The sequence below is a fragment of the Oculina patagonica genome, chromosome 5 (assembly GCF_052425735.1).
Source record: "Oculina patagonica isolate OP01 chromosome 5, crgOcupat, whole genome shotgun sequence".
NCBI lineage: Eukaryota > Metazoa > Cnidaria > Anthozoa > Scleractinia > Oculinidae > Oculina > Oculina patagonica.
The window spans coordinates 4,506,109-4,529,346 of NC_135762.1; the positions used below are offsets into that span (position 1 = coordinate 4,506,109).

At 38.6% G+C, this 23,238-nt stretch overlaps 2 protein-coding genes across 3 annotated transcripts; one reads left to right on the plus strand and one right to left on the minus strand.

Annotated features, from left to right (window-relative positions):
* Positions 1-31: 31 nt before the first annotated feature.
* Positions 32-8,759, plus strand: LOC144654195 (histone PARylation factor 1-like). The gene is made up of 6 exons (XM_078514282.1): positions 32-145; positions 789-882; positions 1,749-1,938; positions 2,033-2,131; positions 4,057-4,295; positions 7,600-8,759. Exons 1-6 carry the CDS (start codon positions 32-34, stop codon positions 7,902-7,904), a joined length of 1,041 nt encoding a protein of 346 aa, XP_078370408.1. The 3' UTR covers positions 7,905-8,759.
* A 2,753-nt stretch (positions 8,760-11,512) lies between these two features.
* Positions 11,513-15,194, minus strand: LOC144654912 (homeobox protein Hox-B7-like). 2 transcript variants are annotated; one of them, XM_078515151.1, is made up of 2 exons: positions 14,782-15,194; positions 11,513-12,773 (listed from the first exon to the last, which is right to left on the minus strand). In XM_078515151.1, the coding sequence occupies exons 1-2, from the start codon at positions 15,146-15,148 to the stop codon at positions 12,475-12,477; spliced, it is 666 nt and encodes a 221-aa protein (XP_078371277.1). In that variant the 5' UTR covers positions 15,149-15,194; the 3' UTR covers positions 11,513-12,474. The 2 variants fall into 2 exon arrangements, 1 of the variants encoding a protein (XP_078371277.1); XR_013571018.1 differs by lacking the exon at positions 14,782-15,194 and adding an exon at positions 13,640-14,589 and having other exon boundaries at positions 12,636-12,773.
* Between the last annotated feature and the right edge of the window lie 8,044 nt (positions 15,195-23,238).

Consider the following 23,238-nt stretch of genomic DNA (forward strand, 5'->3'; position numbering starts at 1 on the left):
TTTCCCGCCAAATTTTATTGTTATGCTCAAAATGGCGGACGAGGCTCGCTCACCAGCAAAAAAGCGAAGAAAAACGGAGAAAAAGGACTTAGGCGACAAGGAGGAAACTGAAAAACATCAACAGACAGTGAAGCGAACTGGTAAGGCAAAGGACACTGGCTACATTTGTACTTATAAGTAAGCTTAGATAATATTTCTTTTAGAGTAGTTTGAGATCTGGGAGTTTTACCTCTGATGGTCAGTCGATTGATGTTCCTTATATTTACGAGGTTTCCACATGTTTTTCAAAAAGTCGATGAAAATAATTCAAGATCGTGGGAGTTTAGAATCTTTACAGTTGCATGGTGCTTTCAGGTTTACCCACTTTTTCACAAATCCTTCAGAGTAAATTAATAATTTTATGACTGTTGTTAATACTCTTGTTAAAGATAATTAATTGGTGGTTTAATTTGAGGTTGAGGGGGCATCTGCCAGTGGTAGATCAATGGAAAAGGCCTAATGGGTCCGTGCCCCCCCCCCCCCCCCCCACACCCACCAATCCTGTTTTGAGCATTTGTGAATTGCATCTGTCTTCTGAGAACATAGCAATAATACCCAGTCCCCTCTATGAGAGACACATGCAGGGAATCATAGTTGTTGGAAAAAAAAGTCCAGAATGCTGTAACATCGCAATTTATTTATACACCCTGCAGATGCATCTCATAGAGGGAACTGGCCATTACCTATGGCTGCTTGAATGTGATATTCTATACACTTATTGCAGGTAAACCTAAGAATGAAACCGGAAGGAGAAATTGAAACAAGCTTTCAAAGTTGAACTTCCTCAAGACTTCTTTGACTTTTGGGAGTTTTGCAAAGAGCTTAACAAAGAGAATCCTTGTGGTAAGTCTGATGCACAATTTATCTTGGTCAGCTTGCAGCAGTTTGGTCAGAGCGCAGTATGTTGTCCAAGAACCATAGCAGGAAAAATCATTTTTTATGCAAACATGGAAGTCAGATACCAAGTGGTTGAATTGCAGTCTCATCCCCAGAGCTACTTGTCTTTCTTAGCTGGCAGAACCTGAGGCACGAGGAACAAGTGGCTCTGTGGACACATGATTCGATTGGCTAGATTTTAACAAAGAGAATTTAAATCTAGCCAATCAGATCAACCGTTTTAAATTCCCCTACAACAAAGGGGTTTTAAAAAAGTTGATTTGATTTGCTAGATTTAAATTTCCTTTGTTGAAAATTTAGCCAGTCAAATCATGTGTTCTCAGAGCCACATATTCCTCGTGCCCCAGGTTCTGCTGGCTAAGAGGAACAAGCAGCTCTTGGGCTGTGAATGGTTGCAATGATGTATGCCATAAGGGAAAAGGCATTTTTAAAGCTGTTGTGTCAGTAGTTTTTTCTAGGTGATCAATCACTGAATCTGGATAAGTGCAAACTATTTGCTGGGATGTGAAAAGTGCATGTTGGTTGTCAGTGGCAGTGTTTCATTTTAGAACTCTGCGATCTACTTTTGGATCAGTACAAGCTTTTAGCCCGGATTTGAAGAGTGGGCTTCCTGGGCTCAAGTGTTCCCAAATTTTTTTTTTTATCTCTAAAAAAATTAGCAATTTAGGTGTATTTCCACAATTTTCTGCAAAATGTGGGTGTAGAATGATAACTCCCTTCTGGACAATTATGTGGAAGGCTGTGACATTGGTGTGAAACCCTGTGAAAAGAATACTATTCTAATGATCTGTCTTTATTTTGCCCACTGCTAGAGGCCTTGACTGACTCCATTGGCTTAAAGCTGGTTGGTCCATATGATTTGTTGTCAGGATCATTTGATGACATCAATGAGTCAGACATCACTTCTTATCTCCTGCACTGGAGATATTACTATGACCCTCCAGAATTTCTTACTGTAATAAAAGGTGACGATGAGGCAGGCTTTCATTTGGGCTACTACAGGTAAAAATCAACAGAAAGAACAAGTTTACTTTATGCAGATACGTTTTACATTTAAATGAACTGAAGTATCATGATTTAATTTTTTGTTTAACAGAGATGACCCCAAAAGTTTGCCGGTGTTTGTGGCCTCTAACCAGGCCAAGAAGACTTGTGAATTTACAGTTCTTGGTGAAAACCTCTTTGCTGCAGTAAGGTATGCAAAAACTTCTTTAGGTCCTAGTGCCCCACACCACAAAACTTTAACCCAGTTTCTGTAGAAAAATAAAACTAAAACAAAAAAGAGACAACAAAACTAAAATTTTTAAAAAATCTCTTTGCTAATACCTCATCAGGTAGTTTGGTTTTAATAGACCATATCTCTTGTTTAGCTGGACTTTTACGCACTAAAATTATAGCTAATACAATTTTAAGGAATGCTATCTAAGGATCACACTGGGATCACAGCAGTAACATGAGCAAAAAGGGCTGAGAACCTCATAAACCATACCCTATCCTGAGGCACATTCCCCGGGGGGGTGCTTGAAAAAGTTTTGTACGGGGAGGCTCCGCCTGGAGATCCAACCCCTTACCCTTTTATATACCATTTTGATAGAAAAGGTACCCCTTTTGTATACCTTTTATTGCAAAAAGGCACCCCTTTCATATACCTACACGACATCACATTTACCTAAAACGGGAAGTTTTCTTGTCATTTTTATGTAGCGCTTAATAAATTAAGACGATACAGCCAAAAGTTGCGTCTGCTCGAAATATTTAATGTAAAAGCCTTTTTAAATATCATTATGGCAGATTTCCCTACCCCTTCATATACCTAAACTTGTGAAATCCCTTCCCTTTTATATACCTGGGGCCTAAAAAAGGTACCCCTTTCGGGCGGAGTCTCCCCGTATAGGCCATTATAGGGAGTACCCCCCGGGGGCACATTACCTATATAGCTCACATGTGGTTGTACCTCCTAGTACCCATTTATATTCCTGGGTAGACAGAAGGACTAAGAGTAAAGTGTCTTGCTCAAGAATGCAACACAATAACCCTAGCAAGAACCCAAACCCAGCTTGCACAACCCAGCATCCAATATGCTAGCTATTAGAGCAGTTTTCAATTGAGTGTCGTAAAACCAAAACCAAAGTAATTACTCCGGCCAATCACAAAGGACACAGACAATAAAGTGAACCAATCAAAACTCGAAGCAAATACATGTAGCTGGCACGAAGCGCAGGAAAACGTGCGTGAGGGAGTCACGATTGGTTTTGGTTTAAGTTCTGATTGGCTGATAAAGTGGCGCGAGATTTTTAAGCCAATCACTGAGCGTAGTAATGCAAAACCAAAGCAAACGCAATTCATTTTCGACACTCAAGTGAAAACCGCTCTATGCCACTATTCCACACATGCTGCATTTAGGAAGTACCTGCTTACACCTTAATTAATTGGTCAATTCTTTTTGTGAACCATTGCTGAATATTTCCTCTGTACAAATTTCAAATTCGAATTTGACGATAGAGGCTCGCTTGAAAACCAGCTAGAGCTGATGTGGCATCCTCTCTAAATATACCGTATTTACTCGAATAAGCGCCGCCCCCGAATAAGCGCCGCCCCTGAATAAGCGCCGCATTTGGGTCCAAAAAGTTAATAAGCGCCGCCCCCGAATAAGCGCCGCAGTCCCGATGCAGCGCTTATTCGATGAATTCCGTTACACTAAAAACAGCACTACAAAGCAACTCTTAAACAAACTTGGACATTTCTTTTTCATCAAAAGCGATGTTTTAAAGCTCAAAGTGATTGTTTTACCGTTTGCCTATTAGTTCTTCTATCCAACTTTCTTACGATACCTAGTTCTGAAAATGTTGTGAAGGCCGCGAACTTTGCCAGGACAGCTGGCACAACTTCTCTCTTCAGCAATAGAACTAGGTATTGTAATAAAATCAAAAGACACTATTTTCAATTACTGTAAACGATTAGATTCTTTGTGGCGTCCAAACTTTCAATAAGCGCCGCCCTCAAATAAGCGCCGCCCTCGAATAAGCGCCGCACTCAAGGCGCGAAAAAATTTAATAAGCGCCGTGGCGCTTATTCGAGTAAATACGGTAGCCGTTTTTTATTTTATTTCAAACACTTTAGCAAATTTCTTGGTGATTTCCTGAAGACACCTGAAGGTAAATCCAAGCAGAAGTCACTGAAGACTCTTCAAACCTCACTTACAACCAAAGCAAAGAAACTGAAATACAATCTTGAGAGCAGTACACCAGCCATCAAGGCCAGAAACAAGAAAGTTAACAGCAAGACTTTTCACAAAGCTGGAATTGTTGTCCCTGTAGATGCTAATGAAGTTGGGTATCGTCCTCTTACTGTGACCGATGGTGAGTGAATAATTTTGAATGATACCTAATTGGTTTTTCCTGAACTGCTCCCAGTCAACTGTTAGAAAATAGCAATTGTAAGATTTAGAGGATAATGGAGAGGGGGATCTGCCAGATGTTTCTTGTTTTTTTTTTCCCCTGCTTCCCAGCAATGATGCCTGCATCTTGGTATTTTCTTAGTGGACGAGTCAGGTTTTACCTATTGAGCCTAAGATGAGGTGCTGAATTTTTGTGTTTTGCTGCAGCCGCAAGGGCTGCAAGCAAAACACATTGAGAGCTGAAGTTTGTGCCGTAAGGACCGTAAGGTGTAAGGTGTAAGTGCCGTAACAGAGGAGAAATCTGAACTACCGATGTCAATCAAATCCATGAACAAACAAAATCGAAACCAATGAACCGTAGCGCTGATCGCATTCGAAGTTACGGGCCAAAGTATTCGAACGCAAACCACGTTGGACACGTTGGAAAACAGAAAACCGATTTAAAAGTATATCGCATTGGGAAAGAAAACAAACTGTGGCGCGACCACTCCAGTTTTATGAGAAAATTATTCTGCAGTTTTCATCATTTACGAAAAGAGCGAAGACTTGGAACCTCGCCGAAGGTCATAAATATTTTCTCCAAAGGACCGGTTAGTGCACAGTTTGTAAACTTTCGCTTTGAAAATAAACTTACCCTCACCTTGTCTACACTGTCTACAGCATACTAGTACTGTATTAACTCTGAACTTCATATTTTAAAATAAAATGTATGAACGTGTAACTTGTCACGCAAAGACAGCTGGAAAGGAATTTTCCATGCTGGTAGGCTGCACCGCTAATTGTAGCTGTATTCGAGCTATATAAAAGACAGCTAGAAACGAATTAATACTAGTAACATCACAATGGGAAAGAAACTTATTCAGTGGTGCACACCGTCGAAAACAAAGAAATATTAAAGGAAGTTCTCATTCACCAGATTCACTGCATCAGATGCAACATTCGTCAGTTCGTGTTTAAATGCGTGGCGACCAGTTTGTTTACTAGTTATTAAAAAATAATACGGTCTTCATTTAATAAACAGTTCATCCTTAAATTTCAGCTTTTCTACGACTGACAGGTAGGTACTATAGTATAAGCCCCGCTAAAATAGCTGGAAAGGGAAAGTTTTTTGAAAAATGAATTTTAGACTGCCAGACGCGCTGGCGCCACATGTTTATTTTGTGAAGATTAATTAAACGCCGTGAAAAATAGAATTTGATGTCCAGCGAGCCACTGCATCTTCGGCTACGCAGTCCTCAGTGAATCCTCCAACTTCACAAATTTCTAAAACTTTAAGAAAACGAACTTTCGCAGAATCAAAAATTGGTCCTTATCGATCTTCCGATCTTGTTGTGAAGACACTGAAATTCGACGAGTGTTCATGCGTGAAGGGATGACTGACGAATGATAATAATTATTTGTAAACTTTCGCTTTCAAAATGAACTTTGCGTTACGTTCAACGCCGTCTTTCTGTTGTTGTACGCCGGTGCGCGTGCGATTATTTATAATTTCTGAATTTTGATCAGTAAAATTATCAGGATTGAATTAACACAAAGTGACTACAATATAGTGCAATTATTAACCTGCACACAAGTGACAGACAATAAAAGACGTTGGATTTCAATCTCGACTCACTTGTCTTTCATCAACATGTTCCCTAAGACTTTGCTCTAGCAGCAAAACACATGGACCCATTGGGGCCCTATTTTTAAGTTTTTCGAGGGTAAAAATTCCAAAGCTGCAGCAAAGCACCTGGATCTAATACAGTGTGGAGAACCCCTTCCCCACCCTGGATCCCTGAGTAAGTCGCTGTCAGCAGGTGTTTGTTGAAAATTAGTCAATACACCTGAGGCGGCTCGATTTTATGAAGAGTAAGTTTTGTAGATGCATTGGAACAAAGTTTCTGCAAAGATTTTACTTGAAAGATTCCAAGTATGTGATTGGCACATGAAATCCATTTCCATCCTCGTCATCATTCAAGTCATCCGCACTTCCTAACGTATTCCTGTCATTTGCCGGGTAATGTTTTACAAAAGCAAACCATTGTTCACCTTTTCCTAGCTTCTTTCCTAATTTTTTTTGGATCAATTTAGGTTTCTGGGAAACTGCTCACCTACCCCTCCCCAAACCTAACATTTTGCCCAAAGCGATAACTAAGGGTTAATGTTAGGTTTGGGGAGGGGTAGGTGAGCAGTTTCCCAGAAACCTAAATTGATCCATTTTTTTTTTTTATAAACATGAGAGGTCTGGGGGTTAACCGTAAGCCGTAAAACGGCTAACTCGTCCCCAGTCGTCTCTTAAGGTGATTCCACTGAAATAGAAGGAGTATTAAAAATTTTCTGAAACTTGGTCCAGGTTACAATTATGTTATGAGCATTAAAAAAATGAAATAAAAAATGGGGGTCACCGCGCTAGTTTTTGTGTAAAATGGATGGGCATTTTAGTAAATATACGACCCGCGAGATATATATTAGGAACCCTAGTAATCCAAATGGGGATCGCTATTGTTTCCAGAAAAAAATCATTTTGCATTAAAGAACTAGTCTAGTTCAACAAAAAGGACTTTTATCTTATATTAAAAACTATTCTTATTGTACAGGAATTAAGATAATGAAAGAAATTTAAGATTTTGCTCCGTGCGCACGTTAACGGCACTACCTAAAAACGTGTTTTTTACGGCATTAAAATTAAAATATCTCAATGTAGAATTTTAAACTTTTTTTTAAATCGCGATATATTGTAGACAACAGTTTGACATTTAAATTAATGCATTAAAAAATGGGGGTCACCGTGCTCGTTCAAGAGAAAACGACCATTTATTTCCCTACCGAGCTTAGCCTGAAGGGAATCTCGTAGTGTTCTGTGTGCGCGCGCGCTCGTGCGCGCGCTAAATGACGCGAAAACTTATGCGCAGAAAGGATGCGCAATGCAATACCGTGGAATCACCTTAATTGCGAAAATTGGGGACGAATCAGGTAAAACGGCCAAAAATTTAGCCGATAGGTGTAAAAATTGGAAAATTATGGCTCCTGCCTGAGACCTGAAATATGTTTTTTTTTTAAATAATGGAAATTAATTTTTAACTTTTAAAAACAACGGAAATTGATTTTTAACTTCTGTTAACCGTAATGGAAATAAAATAAGCGTTAGCCGTAAAAAAGCCAAAGTTTTAACCGTTAACCGTAAAAGCCATCACCCCATTGAGACCCTCTAAACAAGCTTGTAGGGAATGCCCGAGATACACTAACCCTAGTTTTCTGTTTGTTTGTTTGTTTTTTGCAAACAGGTGAACTAAAGAAAATTCTCAAGCGAATAACTGAAGGTAAAGACGAAAAAGAGAAAGAGCAAGGTTCGGAAGATCTCCAAGAAATCATGACCTTGGTGCAGTTTGCTAATGATGAGTGTGATTACGGCATGGGGCTCGAGTTAGGCCTGGATCTGTTCTGTTTTGGAAGCGAGCGTTTTCACAATGTCATCTTACAACTTATGCCGCTGGGTTACCGGCTTCTTGGTAGAGACGAATTTGCGGAGATTGTGGAGATTCACCTTGAGCACCGAAATAGGGCTTCACTAAGCCAGCTTCCGTCTTGATCGCGTGACGTCACTTTCCCGCCTTGCACAGTTTCGCGCGCGTGAAGTTCTGGCGAAAATCAAGTAAAGCGTGGTTTTCATCAGTCATCAATGTAATCACAGAATCTCTAAAAACACTAAGAAAACTCAACGAAATAACAAAGATTTGCGCTTTACAGCGTTCCTTTGAACTCTTTGCGTATATTTCTGCTGGAACAAGGGTAAATGAACCATAACAGGAGCCCATGACCATAACCTGTACGTAGACTTCTGATACTTCCTTATAGTGCCTACGCCGGAAAAGCTCACCCCTCTGACACAAACTGAAATATAGGAGACGTCTGCACGCAGGCTCAGGGTATATTACTTTCTGTTTTAGATGTGGTGGCCTTTAGGGAACACCATTTTCTGAGCGCAAAAGACGTTTGAAAGACAGCGTTGCAACTAAGAGATGAAAAGATGCATTTATAACGATAAACCTACAAGTTGTATAGACCGTAGCAACACATGCTGTAAAAATCAGTAGACACGAAATACGAAGAATAATTGCATGTATAACTGGCTTGGTCACACCGCACATACACTTCTACGAGAAGTAGAGGAAAGAAGTAAAATTGAAAGTACAGGTTTCTATTGTTTTACCTCGGAACAGGTCAAATTTTTTTAAGAGAAAAATGCTAACAGAAAAGTGTTGGAAAATACTGTTTCTCTGCATGGCCATGAAAAGTAAAAACATACAAGCTAAACAAAGGTGCAATTTATATTAAGCTTATTTCTTATTTTGCTGAGAACCATAAAGCGGTAATCAAAGCCGCCTGTAACACCCAAGAAACCATGAAACTTGCCGTAAAAAATATAACGACCAAGAAATAATGACTATTTTACAGCCCCTGTTCCCACAGTCAGCCCGAGCGTTGAATTCCTGTCGCAAAAAGTATTATCAACAAAGAACCAAAATAATATACCATATCAGAATATGGCACATCTCTCAGTACTTCCCCTGAAAAATAAATCCCCCCTTTCCCCAGCCTGGCCGCCGTCTTATTTTCGCTGAGCATTCTTACCGGAAACTTGTTTTAAAAACAAAATAAATTACTAAAAAAGCGCACGCCAGTAAGAGCTTTGTTTAATCGCGAGCGCCCTGATCGCGAGTATCCAGAGGAGTGCGGATATCGCGAGAAGCCTGGGATATTCCCGTGTTTCAACGCGGACCCGCTAATTGATTTTTCTTCGTTCGAGGGACTGGGACCCAGCAATTACCTATGAATGACGAGCGGATATATAAAGTGACAGATATTAATTGCTATTGTTAGCCGAGATCTTGATGAGCTAATCGTTGTAACGGTAAGCATGCGAAGCTTAGAGTGGCGTCATTTAGACTTGTTTAGACAATATGTTTGTTGAGATAAGTTGAAGCACTCAGAAGCACCGCAAATCGCGCGAAACATAAAAAACAAAATCATTTTGCGGTTTAGCCGTGTTGGCAAGTGCAAACACCAGACAGTGTATTACAACAAGACTGTCGTCAATTTCTTAAATTTCGTCTGGTATTTTAAGCTTTTGATAACAAAGCTTAAAATCTGAATCTCTTCAAATCCAAGTGTGGCCGATTGTCTTCTCAAATCTCAGAATCCCTAACTAATCCTGTTTGATTTGAGTTTCATGAGGGGATTTTCGTTATTTTCCTAGGGAGTGAAATAGCAAGTGGGTCGCCAGGCTGTGCCTTCTGCTTAATATCAACTTTGCATCTTTATGGATTTCGTGATAGTTTTTCCCGGGATATCTACATCGAATTACGATTAGATATTTCCCGGGGGGGGGGGGGATATATTTTTTGGGGCCGCCCCCCCCTTTTTTTTTTTTTTTTTTTTTTTTTTTTTTTTTTTTTTTTTTTTTTTTTTTTTTTTATTTTTTATAAAAAATACACCTCCTCTCCCCCCCCCTAAACCCCCCCCCCCCCCCCCCATAATTTATAGACCCGGGGATTAGACTTATACTGAGCTTGGGCACATAGCATCATTATTTTAAAGTTGGAGTTTTGAAAATAAAAAACTAATTAAAGCTCAGTGGTGACGTTATACTGAATATTCCCTGATAAACTGAACTTCTCAACTTTTACTGAACCTGGTTGACATGAGAAATGCCATCTTACGTTGAATGATTTTCGGAGATAGCCGGAAGTAGGTCGGACTAGACAAACGGAAGCAAGACTCTACGGAAGTACAGAGTAACTGGTATTTAATTATCCACATTGTTTTTAAACTCATGATTTTTAGTCAGGCAATTCAATAGCTTGGGCCATGGTGCTCATAAAAAGAAGACAAAAACCTGTTTACCGATTCAGGGCAATAGCAATAGACGAGACAAGATCTTGCTAGGGGGTTTTGGGGGCATGCCCTCCAGAAAATGTTGAAATCTAGAAGCTCTGAAACTCTTTCAGTGACATTTTCCATGTGGTATTTCTTGAGTAAAATCAATTTTTTTCAACTGCGGATTATTTTCCCAACAAAACCAATTTTGTTTTAATTTTGGGTAAAAATCAATACGAGGCATATGCCTCGTCTTGTCTTCTAGTTTGGCCCTGCGATTGCGTTGCGTTCTTGTTGAAAGTAGATTCTAAAAACAAAGAACAACCTTCTTGGACTAGAATAACGAATACTATAAATATCCTTTACAAAAACAACCCCCTGCTTGAGACCGTTAAAACTTGATGTTCGCCAGGGACAGCGCTAATCATAAACGTCCCCCGAAGTCGGTCAAAATGACCGTAAAAGCGACATTTAACATTTCCTTCCATGGGCGGGACAGGAATGGAAAATTTCATTCAACAATTTTATTCCAACGGGGCACAACTCTACCAGGGAGGGAAATAAACTGAGACTGGAATTTTTTGGAGCCTGTGAAGGCCACAGAGGTCGAAAATTCACCAGGGAGGGAAAAAAACTGTTTGGGTCTGGTTTCACCAGCTCTGTTACGAAGGGGTGTAAAAACAAACGCAATGTAAATATCCGCTGGCTTATAAACCCCTTCAGTGGTAAAAAGCGATCAGAATTTAACTTGTCTTCAGAATACCATAAAATGGAAATTGCTCCAATAAGTTAATACAAGAAATGCAGGGAGACCAGTGAAGAAAAAAAAGAGATAGATACATCATAGCATCAAATCATTTCTTCTAACACTATGAGAAATGTAGGGGGACCAGCAAGGAGAACTTGTAGGGCGTATAGATATGAAATAATTCATATATGTGAACAGCGGATTAGATGTAAAGTGAAGAAATGATCCTCGCAGTGAATTGCAATTAAAGGTCATTAAAGAAATTGAAAAGAAAGAAACCAGAAAAAAATTCTGGCTTCACTTGTATGTTGACATTAAGGGTTGGATGGGTTAAGCCTGTCGTTTCTGTAAAGTTTCCAAAAACTGATTTAAATTTAGTAATATATAGGTAAGCTATCCTTTCCTTTACTTGTTTGCTGTAGTCATATTATACAAAAGACAGTTCTTTGCTTTTGAAATTTGAACATTGTATAACCATATTGAAATTTGTGACTTTCCGACCGAGTGTATAAAGGAAAACAGAGCTTCATTTGTAAAGTTAGGGTATATTTTTTCTGTTGGTGGTTTTTTTTAAATTTTAAAATTCCAAAAAATTATAAGACTTACAACTGACTTAAAATATTATTTTAACACTTGATAATACAAATGGAGAATATATGTGTTTCACTGCCCCGCAGTGAAGTTGTGAAGTTACAAAGTAAACAATGAAAACAAAACAAAACAACAAAAAACAAAGAAAGAAAGATGCTATTTTCCCCATAACCAGAATAAACGATACATATCTTTGCCTTTTGCAAGCAAATTTCAAGCCAGACGTAAACCAGAAACTTAAACGAGTTATTTTTCTTTTGTTCCGAGATCATAAACCAGTTCAGTGAAAATATCCCTAGAATTCATTTTGCAGGTTTCCTAATTAACGATTAATTGAAGCCGAGTCTAATGGAATGTTCTTCAGGTCATATATTGAATGAAGTTCAAATACAAGTCCTTATTAGGATCGTTTAGACTGAGTTTCCATGGAAAATGTGGACCTGACACGGTTTCGAAGTGAAAGTATAGTCAACCAGCGATTTACTTCGTAATTTTAAAAGGTTGCTTCTAAACAATCACCCCGTTTCCTAAAGGGAAGTCTAGTGACTAGTTGATTGATTGAAAACTGCGTACGACTGTGGACTTGACATTTTACCTTTAAATGCGCAAATTGAAAATATCAAAAGATTAATTCATTAAATTTCCTAAAACCACGCACTGTACATTTGGGAAGATCGAGCTTCAAACTGTGCTTTAAAATATTTATAGTGAAAACGGTGCTTGCCGTTGGAAGATAAGTTAAATTCGGTGAATGGAATTTTTTAGTCAAGTTCGTGCAGTAGTATAAATACCAATATATTTATGATAAATTTCGTATTGACTCCAAGAAATAAACTATACATCAGATCTTCAATATACAATATCAGAATGTACAGTATAGACAAAAGTACATTAATAAATGATAAAAACGGAAAACGTTCAAAACAATCAAAGGTAATATAACTCATTCATCTGCCATACTGTACAATCGTCGTATTTCATTGGGGCTTGTCTTCCCACTTTCAAATGATGTTTCGTTTTTCTTCATTTTCATTCTTCGGTTCTGGAACCAAATCTTAATGTGCTTTTCCGAGAGACTTAAAGTCTTGGCCAGTTCTATTCTGCGCGCTCTGGTGATGTATCGGCTAAAGAGGAACTCTTTTTCCAACTCAACTTGCTGCCTTGTTGTGTAGGCCGTTCTTGCTCGCGAGCGTACAGTTGCCGAGCTCCACGATTCTCTTCCCCGACCTCTTGGTCTCTGTTCTGTTGAAAAAATCAAACAAAAAAGGTCATAAGATTGTTGTTTTTTCAAGAATTCGCTTCAACTGGTACGGATATTATGAACAATTAAGTGCAAAACTTTCGTGAAAGACCTTGCACGTTAGTAAATGGTAACTTTGGAGAGACATTTTTAGGAAACTGTGCAATGACCAAACGATGGAAGTTGACTGAAATTGTCTATAGAAATTTGCCTGACAAAGCATATCCGTTTGGTTAACAGTCTGACGGCTCGTAAATCAAACCAGGATTAAAATACCATGTCTAAATTAAAGAAACTTTGTTGGATGCCTTTGTTTATCAGCCTGCATCTGTTGCTTCGCCTTCCCAGCCCAAATATGTCGCGACCAAAGAAAGCTTAACAAAAACCTGCCTAATACCCTATCTTGCAACATTAATTAATTAAATTAAAAAGCTTTTCTCTTCGTAATAAACGTTTAAAAGCTCTACATTGTTCTCAGTCTCCATTATTAAATACTTCCTGGGGTAAATTAAAACCACGGTAATTTCAGTTCCATGCAGGTCGTCCATTTTGTTTTTTCACTAAGTTTGTATCCCTCATATCTTGTTTCGACAAATATTCCCCACTGTTTTCTAGTTTTCCTAGCAAAAGAATCAAGTCCGCGCAACTTTCTTCTCTTTAAAGACAAAGAATTAGTTATAGTTAGCTTAATTCGCAATATAACTGCTCGTAGAAAACAGCATAGCAATAGATTAGTGAAGAAATCATGGGGAAGCTAGGTAATTCCACGGAAGGATTTGTGGTCGTTAGTTGGAGTTGTATAGACTGCACTAACAAGGTTCCTGCGTCATTAAATCCCTAGAGTAGAACTCTTAAACTAAACACGTACCGTTTAGTGAACATAAATCAATTCCAAAAACCCATAAATCATGTTGAAGCAACTCGCAGCTTCATAAACAGAAGTGCGAAGCTATGTAAGTGATCTCTCTATCACATCTACGACAGTGGACTCCCGACAGCTTATGCATGAGGGGCATCGCATCATTTACGACCCGTTTTTGCCATTTAGCTGATGGAAATCTTACCAGACGATTAAAAGAACCAAGATCGTTGAAATTTGTAGCACAGAGCGAGTTAGTGCAGTTGAATTTGTGTTGTTCTCCGTGAAAGCGTCACACCCAATCTTGAGCTTTGAATGACAGAAATCGAGAAAGGTCGCTGATAGGATTTACAACAAACCTCCAATTAGGGTCCTTTTTTGGTTGCTTTGCTATGTCAACAACGTGTATTGACAATGGAAGTTGAACGTTAAAACAAACGAAGAACCAAGCTGCGACGAATGAATTTGCGCGTGTTCACGAAATTTGTTAGACAACCGGGCAGGCCAAGACTCAAAAACGAACCTTAGCTATGAGGCTATAAATGGCCAGTTTTTCTCTGCGCGATTTTCAAATTTGAACGGTGCAGCAAACTTGTAGCATCTTGGGCGGCCAAATAATCATTAGAGTTTCAGTAACTTGGATGCTAACGGTGATAATTACTGTTCAAGTATTTTCAAGATTGTCCGCTCGCCGAAACGCTCGGATCAAGGCCGAAGCACACACTGCATACCAAAGCAGTTCTCTTGCCGCATGAGCTTTCCTTTCATGTCAAAAGGCAGTTCAGTTGTACTTTCCAGCAGGTCAGAAAAGGCGCCCGACTTTTATACCCAAATCGTGCATTTACGACGAAAAAAACAAGCTAGCTGGTGAAAGCGTACGATGTTCCATTATATATTTAGATGCATGCAAAGTTAAAGATCAGATCGGTTATTTATCTTGGACCTGACAGGCTGACTTGAATTTTTCACGGCAGGAGCAAAGGGCAATTCACTTAATTGCAAGATTTTTGTTTAGAGTAAACCCTGAGAATTAGCAGTTGAATAGATGGAAATGAACTTGAGCGCACCGCCAAGGGTGTAAACATGCGTGCACTCGTGAAACGTCAGCTTATTTGTAAGTGGATGATTAGACGAGAAAGAGCGAAACCCACCTGAGAAGTTATTGAAACAGAGTGTATCGACGCCCTGGGAAGCTCGCGCCACGTTTTGATAAACCCTTGCGTTGAACGGTGGTAAAGCTGAATTCAAGTCTTGGACGAAAGATTGAGGAGTAGCTGAAAACCCAGGCGAGAGCTCGGGAAGAAACGGAATATTCCAATCTAGGGGTACTTGTTCCGGGGCCTGCGTTGGCCGGTAGCGAGGAAGAGGGGTGATGTGGTGTGTCGCGTTGTTAGGCACATTATTGTAGAGCTGCGCTTGAGTTTTGGTCCTTCCTGGTGTGGGATGCGAGCTCATCGGATAAGTGAGGCCATTGTTGCTAAATCGATCCATGGTTTTTGTTATGCATATGTTGTACATGGTGCGTTTGACAATGTCTTCTTGAATTGAAGTACGGCAATTTTTTATTTGCTTTCACGAAGCTGGGTCACGTGTCACACTTTGTTATCCAATTACATGAATCGGATCAGACGTTAGGAATAATGAAGTGTTAATAAACCGTCAAGAGTCTCTAGAATGCCGCCGGAGAAAAAAAAAAAAAAATGGTAAAATAAACTCTTACCCCCGACTGAAATACCTCGAACACTTGCAATGTGACGAGCTTCGCCGGGGCAAGCGGGCGTTCCTTAGTTTGACGAACTCCTCATGGGTCTTTTGCTCTCGCAGTTCCTCGTTTGGTCAGGTATTACGATCGTCGATTTGTAAATAAGAACAAGAAGGTTAGATAAATTTCCGCACTGACTCGGGGCGAGTAACACCCAATCAGGATATGTCAAAGCGTTTGTTTTATTTAACAGCAAGACAGCAATTTACTTAAGGAGGCGTGTATAAGAAACATAACGATGTAAAAACAAAATGGTGTTGAACTCAATTCACTTGGCGTTGCAAAGCCAATTAAGATTTTGCGCTCGAATAATGCGCAAAGTCTTTATTCTTTAATTTGCCTTATAATTATTCAATTTCTCGTTTATAGCGGTTTTTCGACCGCGGCGTCGTGCGTAGCTCATCAAAACTCATTAATTATACCATTTGACAGCTTCCACTGGAATGGATTACAGATAAGATGCGCTTGTACATTTTGCACGTGAATTTTTATTGTTTTTTCTCGTTCTTTCGTCAATTTCTAGGCAGCCCCGGCCTCGAATTTTGTAAAAACACCGACCAATTATTTGTAGGCATGTGTTTAATAAACTTGTTCCTCCACAAATTTCCTGGAGGAGCCTGAACAAGATTTTTTTCAAAAAGCGGAGAAAAATAGCTTTTAATTTGACATAATTCCTGCGTTTCCTGTTCAGCCACAAGGAATTCAAGGACTCGATTTATTTTTACTTTTTAAGACAGAACACAAATAAAATTTCTCTTAAGCCTTAGTGTTATGCCTTTGATTTTTTTTAAAAAAGACAACCGCGTGTACAGCAAACGTTAATAAAAAAAGGCAGACATAGAGATCGTTTTACTACTTTAGAAAAAAAAACTAATTTGTAGAATGTTAACGGATGCACCCCTCTAGTCAGTCTGTCCTTGAGCGCTTTCCAAACCTCTCCCTTGACTCTCAGCAATATACTCTTGAAATGATTGTACTGAATCCTTTGCCGCTTAAAGGAACTGTGTCAGTCGGATTTAAGCTAAATTTAGGCATAGGAAATGGCCATCTTATTCGTTGAAATATAAAAATAACCTCTTAAAACAGTGAAGGAACTTTTCAATAACACAGCAAATACAAAAGAAGGTACGGATGGCCATAAGCGACGAAGATTAAAACGGATTGGGATATGGGTTTTTGAAATATTGTTGGGCTGAACAGTTTTCAAAGTTAATCTTGTCTGCTTTTGGGAGACACAGTTGGTTATAATGATGCAATGGTTTTTGCATTTAGATCCATAGAAGTAATTTCTGTACAAACAATAAGTTTCATAGCGAGTATTTGGCAAAACTTGATATAATAAACTTAACTTAGCCGTGACACAGTCCCTTAATGCACAAATACCGTAAAGACTTTCGGTGGAATTATTTTCGTGTGCATGCATGCATGGTACACTTCCTAATTTTAGGCGAATTCCTCGGGGTGTTGTTATGTCTTACAATGTCGTGACAAGTTTAGAACGATAAAAAGGTGACATAAAATGTGGGCAAAACCACACCCCTCTGTAGAACACTGACAACAACACTTTCTTAAATTAGAATGATTTCACCACAATGTTATCAGCGCAGGTAATTTGCACAGGAATATTATCGCGGATTCTTTAAACTTTATCTCTTGCAGCAGTTATGGATTTTAGCATTCGCACAGTATTAGACCAATGATTAATGACTTAATAACTGGCGTCCGCGATCATACTGCAAGCTAATCAAGCGTTAATTGGGAGTTTACGCAATTAACCGCAACGGCAACGCCAAGAAGACGTCGTCTAAAAATAATTTATATCCGGCTACTCAAAAATTTCGTGAACATCCCCCGCAACTATCTAAATTTCGGATTTCCACTATTGGTATTGAGCTAATCTCCAGATGCAAATTTAAACACATATGAATGAATATGTAAGTCCAAACTAGAAACAGGGAAAAATTCGCCGTCGTGGTTTACGTTCGATTCCACAACGCGCGAAATATGTCCATTTTTCTTCGTTGTTTAGCAGAGGACGGCAAAGAAATGTACGAAGATGGATAATGCATGTGCAGAGCTATTGTACTGCACCAGAACTGCACATTAAATCTTTTTGTTTGGCGACGTTTTCGTCGTCGTTGCCGTTGTGTTTTGCGGAAGGTTCCTGCTGTTTTGTGGTCATGGCGGTTTGCGTGAGTTCCTTATTTACGTGCTCGAATCACACTGGGCCTAATGTTAAGGTCATTGCCCTGTATTGCATTGCGCATCCTTACTGCGCAGAAGTTTACGCGTAATTAGCGCGCGCGCGCGCGAGCACATCAACAAAATGGCGGTTTTTTTCTATGCGGCTTAGTCCGCGAGAGAAGTAAATTGTCACTTTCTCCTAAACGAGCCTGGTGACCTATCAATTTTTTCTCATATTTTGGGTGTAGCGATCAAATTCTTTCTGTAAAATGAAAACAGATCAATTCATGTGTTTGAAAAATAAATTATCGCTAAAAAAGTGTACTTTGCCAGTACTCGCAGAGGAATTATAAAAGAATTATATGGAATATACATGGTCGTCCTGCTCCTAAACGAATCTGGTGACCCCGGCCCCTTTTTTATTTCAAAATTTAAGTTCCCTTGAAGTAATGAACCAGTAGGCGAAATTTGGTTAAAAATCTATGTTTAGTTTTATTTCGGGGCAATGACCTTAAGGTGTTTCGACTCGATCCGCATCAAAAGGCTCGAGTTAGAGCTCTAGTAGGGGTCCTACTTCCAGTTCTTAATTTTGCGGTTGGACAAGATACTTTACTCATACAGTGTCACTGTCTACAAAGAAGAATAAATGGGGGGTGGGGAGGTACCGGCGAATAGTTGATAACATGGCAAAAATGGGGTAGGGAGGGGGAGGGGTAACCCATGATTGAATACTCCCTATCGCCTCGTATTATAGAACTGGGATTTTAGTGCTCGCCCGGTAAGAAAAGTTGGTTTGGGATGCAGAATTCTCCAAATAACTCAAATGTTTGATCTCAGGGGAAATGGCAATAGCTCCAGTCGAAAGAGGCATAAAACTCCTAAAAACTGGTAAAATGTTCTAGCGCCACGCAGACGTGAGAACGTTCGGAGTACTCGCGTAGTGTTCTCATTGGCTATTAACAATCGAAATCCAAGTGCTCATACAAAGACTTAACAAAGCGACATTTGAGTTCCTTTTCCCACCGTGTTAACCGTTTGCTCAATTTGCTCACAGTAATCTTCGGAAAATGCAATTTGAGTGACGTGGATGAATAAGTCAGAAACAAATATTCTTACGGCACATTTGAGAGGCTTTCTGGTTTTTAAGGTGGCTCCGTCGTTATTCCGAGCGCACTTTCCATGTTAAACTTTGCGTTATAACTTTTTTCGGCTTTGACGCGATGACTATGAATCTTTGAGAAAATTCCACTTATCATTCAGTAATAAGATGATTCATTCGATTTAACTGGGGAAATTTTTTTAATGTTATTGTCATTTAACTGGCCTCACTTTTTCGACAAAAAAATCGATTGCTAACAATTTTTGCTAAATTTCTGGAATCAGCTTTTATTGACTTAACGCAAACCATAGCCAAGTTTCAGGAAAATCGTTGGAGCAGAAGTGCGGAAATGTTTAGGTCATGTAAATTTAACTCTAACTTTCTACTGAAAGTTTCTGTACTTGACAGTCGTTGACGAAATAAGCCACAAACTGGCCAATTTTTTGTGAGAAGCCTTCCCAATGCTTGCAAAATCAGAGTGCCCAGCCGATTGTTGATCGTGCGAACCGTTTAAAAGTATTCGCTAGTTCTGTAAACATTATAAAATGTTTGAAAACCTTCTCAAACCTCCAAAGATGCGTTTGTTTTTGCAATACACTCTTACTTATCAGCCCGGCCTTCTCTGAAACCCAGACCTCTTCAAATGTTCATTCTTTTTTCTTTTGCCCAACCGAGATGGGGCGATGGGAAACGAAACGTTTAATTGGGATGGCCTAACACATGTACAACAAATACAAAAGAACGTACTGATGGCCAAACATTGAAGACGATCAAAACAGATTGTGATATGGGTTTTTGAAGAACTGTTAGGCTGAACAATTTTTCAAAGTTATTAATCTCGTTTGTTTGTATAAACTTTTATTTATAACGCCCGGGAGACATATTTGTTTGTTACGAAGCTATGGTTTTATCATAAGTAATTTTTTCGCAAATTTAAGTTCCACAGGGATATTTAGTTTGCGCTACACAGTTTTTTTCTTCTTTTCACGTTAATTTAGGTTATTACTTGCGAAATTCAGCTGGAAAATAAACAAATATATATATTATGATTTCAAATATAGGATAAACATTACAAAGATAAAACAAACATGTGTTTTGTTAGTCTTATTATTTTATTGACCGTTATACTCATCATTTTGTGGGCAGTATTTAATTCACTTCTTTCAGTTATCTGTGAAGAATAAGAAAGACTTTTCTTTTGTTTAAAAAGTCTCTTTTAGCGTGTCTATTGTGAGCTTAACTTTCGGATACATTACACCGAAGTTGATAAGTTAACCATTTGTTTCTCGTGAAACTTTGCTTCTAACCTAACCCGACCTACCCACATATCCCAATAATTATATTCGATTTTAAAATTTAAAAAAAATTCAAATAATAATTCAGTGCAACAAGGTTAATTAATGCATAACCCAAACCGTTTCTAGTTAACACTTGTTTCATAATCCCATCAACAATGTAACGAGCAAATTTGGAAGAGGCTAAAGAAATTGGCGACTTTCTGGCGCCTCTCAGAAAAAAAAGGAAACTTTAAAATTAAGTTGCCATGCTATTAGTCTGCCGGTGTCATTTCAGTCATAATACGTGGGCAAATTAAAACACCAAATTAAAGCGTTGTACTTTTTTCTGTACTTTTGTAAACAGGCTGTGAAAAAGCAAACGGTGTTTGTTGCTTCAGGTTAACATTTGGCTCGCACTATGCACGTGCCACGGACCGTGCCACGAGCTACCAGCAGCATTTTGTTGGTATTTAGTTATGTATTTATCAGGTGTGATTAAACTCGTTACTAACTGATGCTGGGTGCTGTGGTCGCTCACTTTTACACGTGCATGCTCAAAGACCAGTAAAATAACTCAAAAACATACATGTTAAGAACCGGTGCTCTGTTGTCGGGCATGAGTGATTTTACTTGTATACAAGTAAATCTGTCAAAGTCTGCTTCCGCTGAAAAGAAATGAGGCAATTAACGCTTCAATATTACAATTTGTACAAATCCGTTGATAATTCATGGTTTGAAACGAGCCTGTCTCGTACATATTGGGTCTTAGATCAGTCTTGTAACTCCTGCTCTCTCAGAAAATGAGCCCTTTATTATCATTCTTTCGGTTTTGTTTATTAAAACTTTTTGCCATTAAGATGTTGAGTCAACATTTGTTTTCGTAGAGTAGCGCAAGTTATACGATGGAAACTGGAAGATTTTATCTTTTTAAAGCTGAACGAAATGAAATTATACCGGTTGATAAAAGTTGAATCATTGGATTGAAGGTTTAGCACTATATTAATTCAACCCCCGACTGTTTTACGAAAAACGTAGCAACTCAATTAATTCTGTTTTTACGACCGAAACTGAAATGGCACGTGGTTGTGACGTCAATGCACGAGTTGCAAACAAACTCACATGTTATAACAAACACGAGATTAAAAAAGATAGCATCATGCAGTTAATTTTATTTTTTCTCGAAAGATCACCTCTAATAGTGCGGGTCAAGCGCGGTTTTGTGGTTTTTCAAGTGTTTTTGTGTTCTTTTTAATTAGACAATTCTTTGGTCTTGCGGAAGCCAAGGCAAGTACTAAATTGAATTATCAAAATCAATTAATCGGTCACCGCTACAATGAACATTAGTTGATGGCAATGAACATTAGTTGATGAACATTGGGGATGGCGGGCGACCAAAAGCAACAGTCTAGGAGCCTGTTAGTCACCTGTGTGCATTTTATGTTTCTCATCGAGCCCTAGACTTCACGTCGCCACTATTTTATACTCTTTCGCGTTTCAATTGTTCTCATTATGCTTGAGGCGCTTTTTAAGCTCCAGGGTTCTTTTGTTTCAAGTCCAACCAATTTTTTCACACCCCATTACAGCAACATTTTCGTAGCAAACTTTGGACAGATATAACGATTCTTTTTTAATCTTAAGGGTCCCACATTTTAAGTTTAAAACTAATCTAGGTATTTGTAACTTTTATTCTTGTAGCGTATGGTCACAAACAATAATGCAAAAGCATTGACTTGCATGTTTTTGTTTTCACGGAAAAAGCACGCTTTTAGCTGAAATGGTTTAAATCCACCAGTACAATTATCAACTGAGTTACAAATAATTAAAACTTAAACAGTAAATTGTCTACCACGATCTCTGTAATTGACAGATATTCATTTACAAGTTAGAAAACATTCTCTTATCTTTTACAGCCTATGTGTAAAATCCTTTCTCAAGCAAACGACAAAAAATATAATTGTTTACATCAACGATACAAAAACAAAAAAGATTTCAAAGATTTCGACCGATCGGCTCTTGTAGCTCAAACAGGTGCTCACGTGGACTTAAAAGTTTATCCTATTTTCATCGTTTTTTCAAACTCTTTCACATGTGTGAGGCAACGACTAAGTCAATTTAGGTGGTTTAAATTATCATTAGACGGTACCTTTCATTCGGGGGGCTGAGCCGGCGGAATACTTTTATATCCATATTAAACTATTCATTATTTCCAACCTATTATCCGGGAGTATTCAATATCTTTTTTGGGTGCATCAGTCATTCATTATCCTTTCTTTAACCAGTATTCTTCATTTCTTTATGCTACGCATTGACCCTTGTTAACATTAAGTGTCTATTTCTTGCGATATTCTCAATCTTTGTATTAAGAAGTCACTAACCCTTCAAGAGTCAGTGGCAACGGGCTTCAAGACAAAGAGGGCATTATTGAAATGATGTGATAAATCTAATCTAATAATTAGTTTTCATCTTTTTTTCCAGTCATTTATCAGGGTGTACGAAATTTTTTTAACTTATTCATGCTGGTTCATCCTGAGTATATAATACTGGAAGGTAAATACGAATGATATCTCCCACCATCGCGTGTTTATTGACTTTGTAGAATTAAAATGATAACAAAGGGATAAAAACAAAAAGACAGACATGGTTTTGCTATCTCGTGCGATTAAAAACAAAGCACGGCATTTGTGTATTTGTGATCTGTTAAAAAGATTGACTAAACAAAAAGTAAGCCCACAAAAAACTTGAGAAATCAACAAAATATTTTGTTTTATGATCTTTAAACTGATTGAAAGATAGCCAGTTTGTCACTTTGATTTGCCAATCAAAAAACATGGCATAGAAAACAAATTACCGTAGCACCGAAGTTGAGTTTTGTTTTCAAATAGTAATAGGTTAGTTTATTTGGCCAAATTCATCTTGCTTCCTTGCCTTTGCATGAACGAGTTTTAGTCAGTCCTATAAAGCAGCTACAAACCTCTTCTAAAAAGCAACAAACACAACGGCAAAACTGGATTTATCTTCCCAGGACTTGATCAGTTAGAAAAAACAACCAACACGCGTGACATAACTGCGCGAGAGACTCTCTCCGCGCGCGATTGGCGAACCTCGGTAAAACTAAACATTGAAAAGTTCAGTTCAAGGTTGTCTAACTTAATTTCTAAAACCACTAATCCTGACTGACACAAGAAAATGATTTAACAGAGGACGAACACCGCAAAAACATATGCGATCTCTAGCAACTGGCAACAGAGTTCAAACGCTCTCTTCGGTGTTTTTGTGCAATTCATTA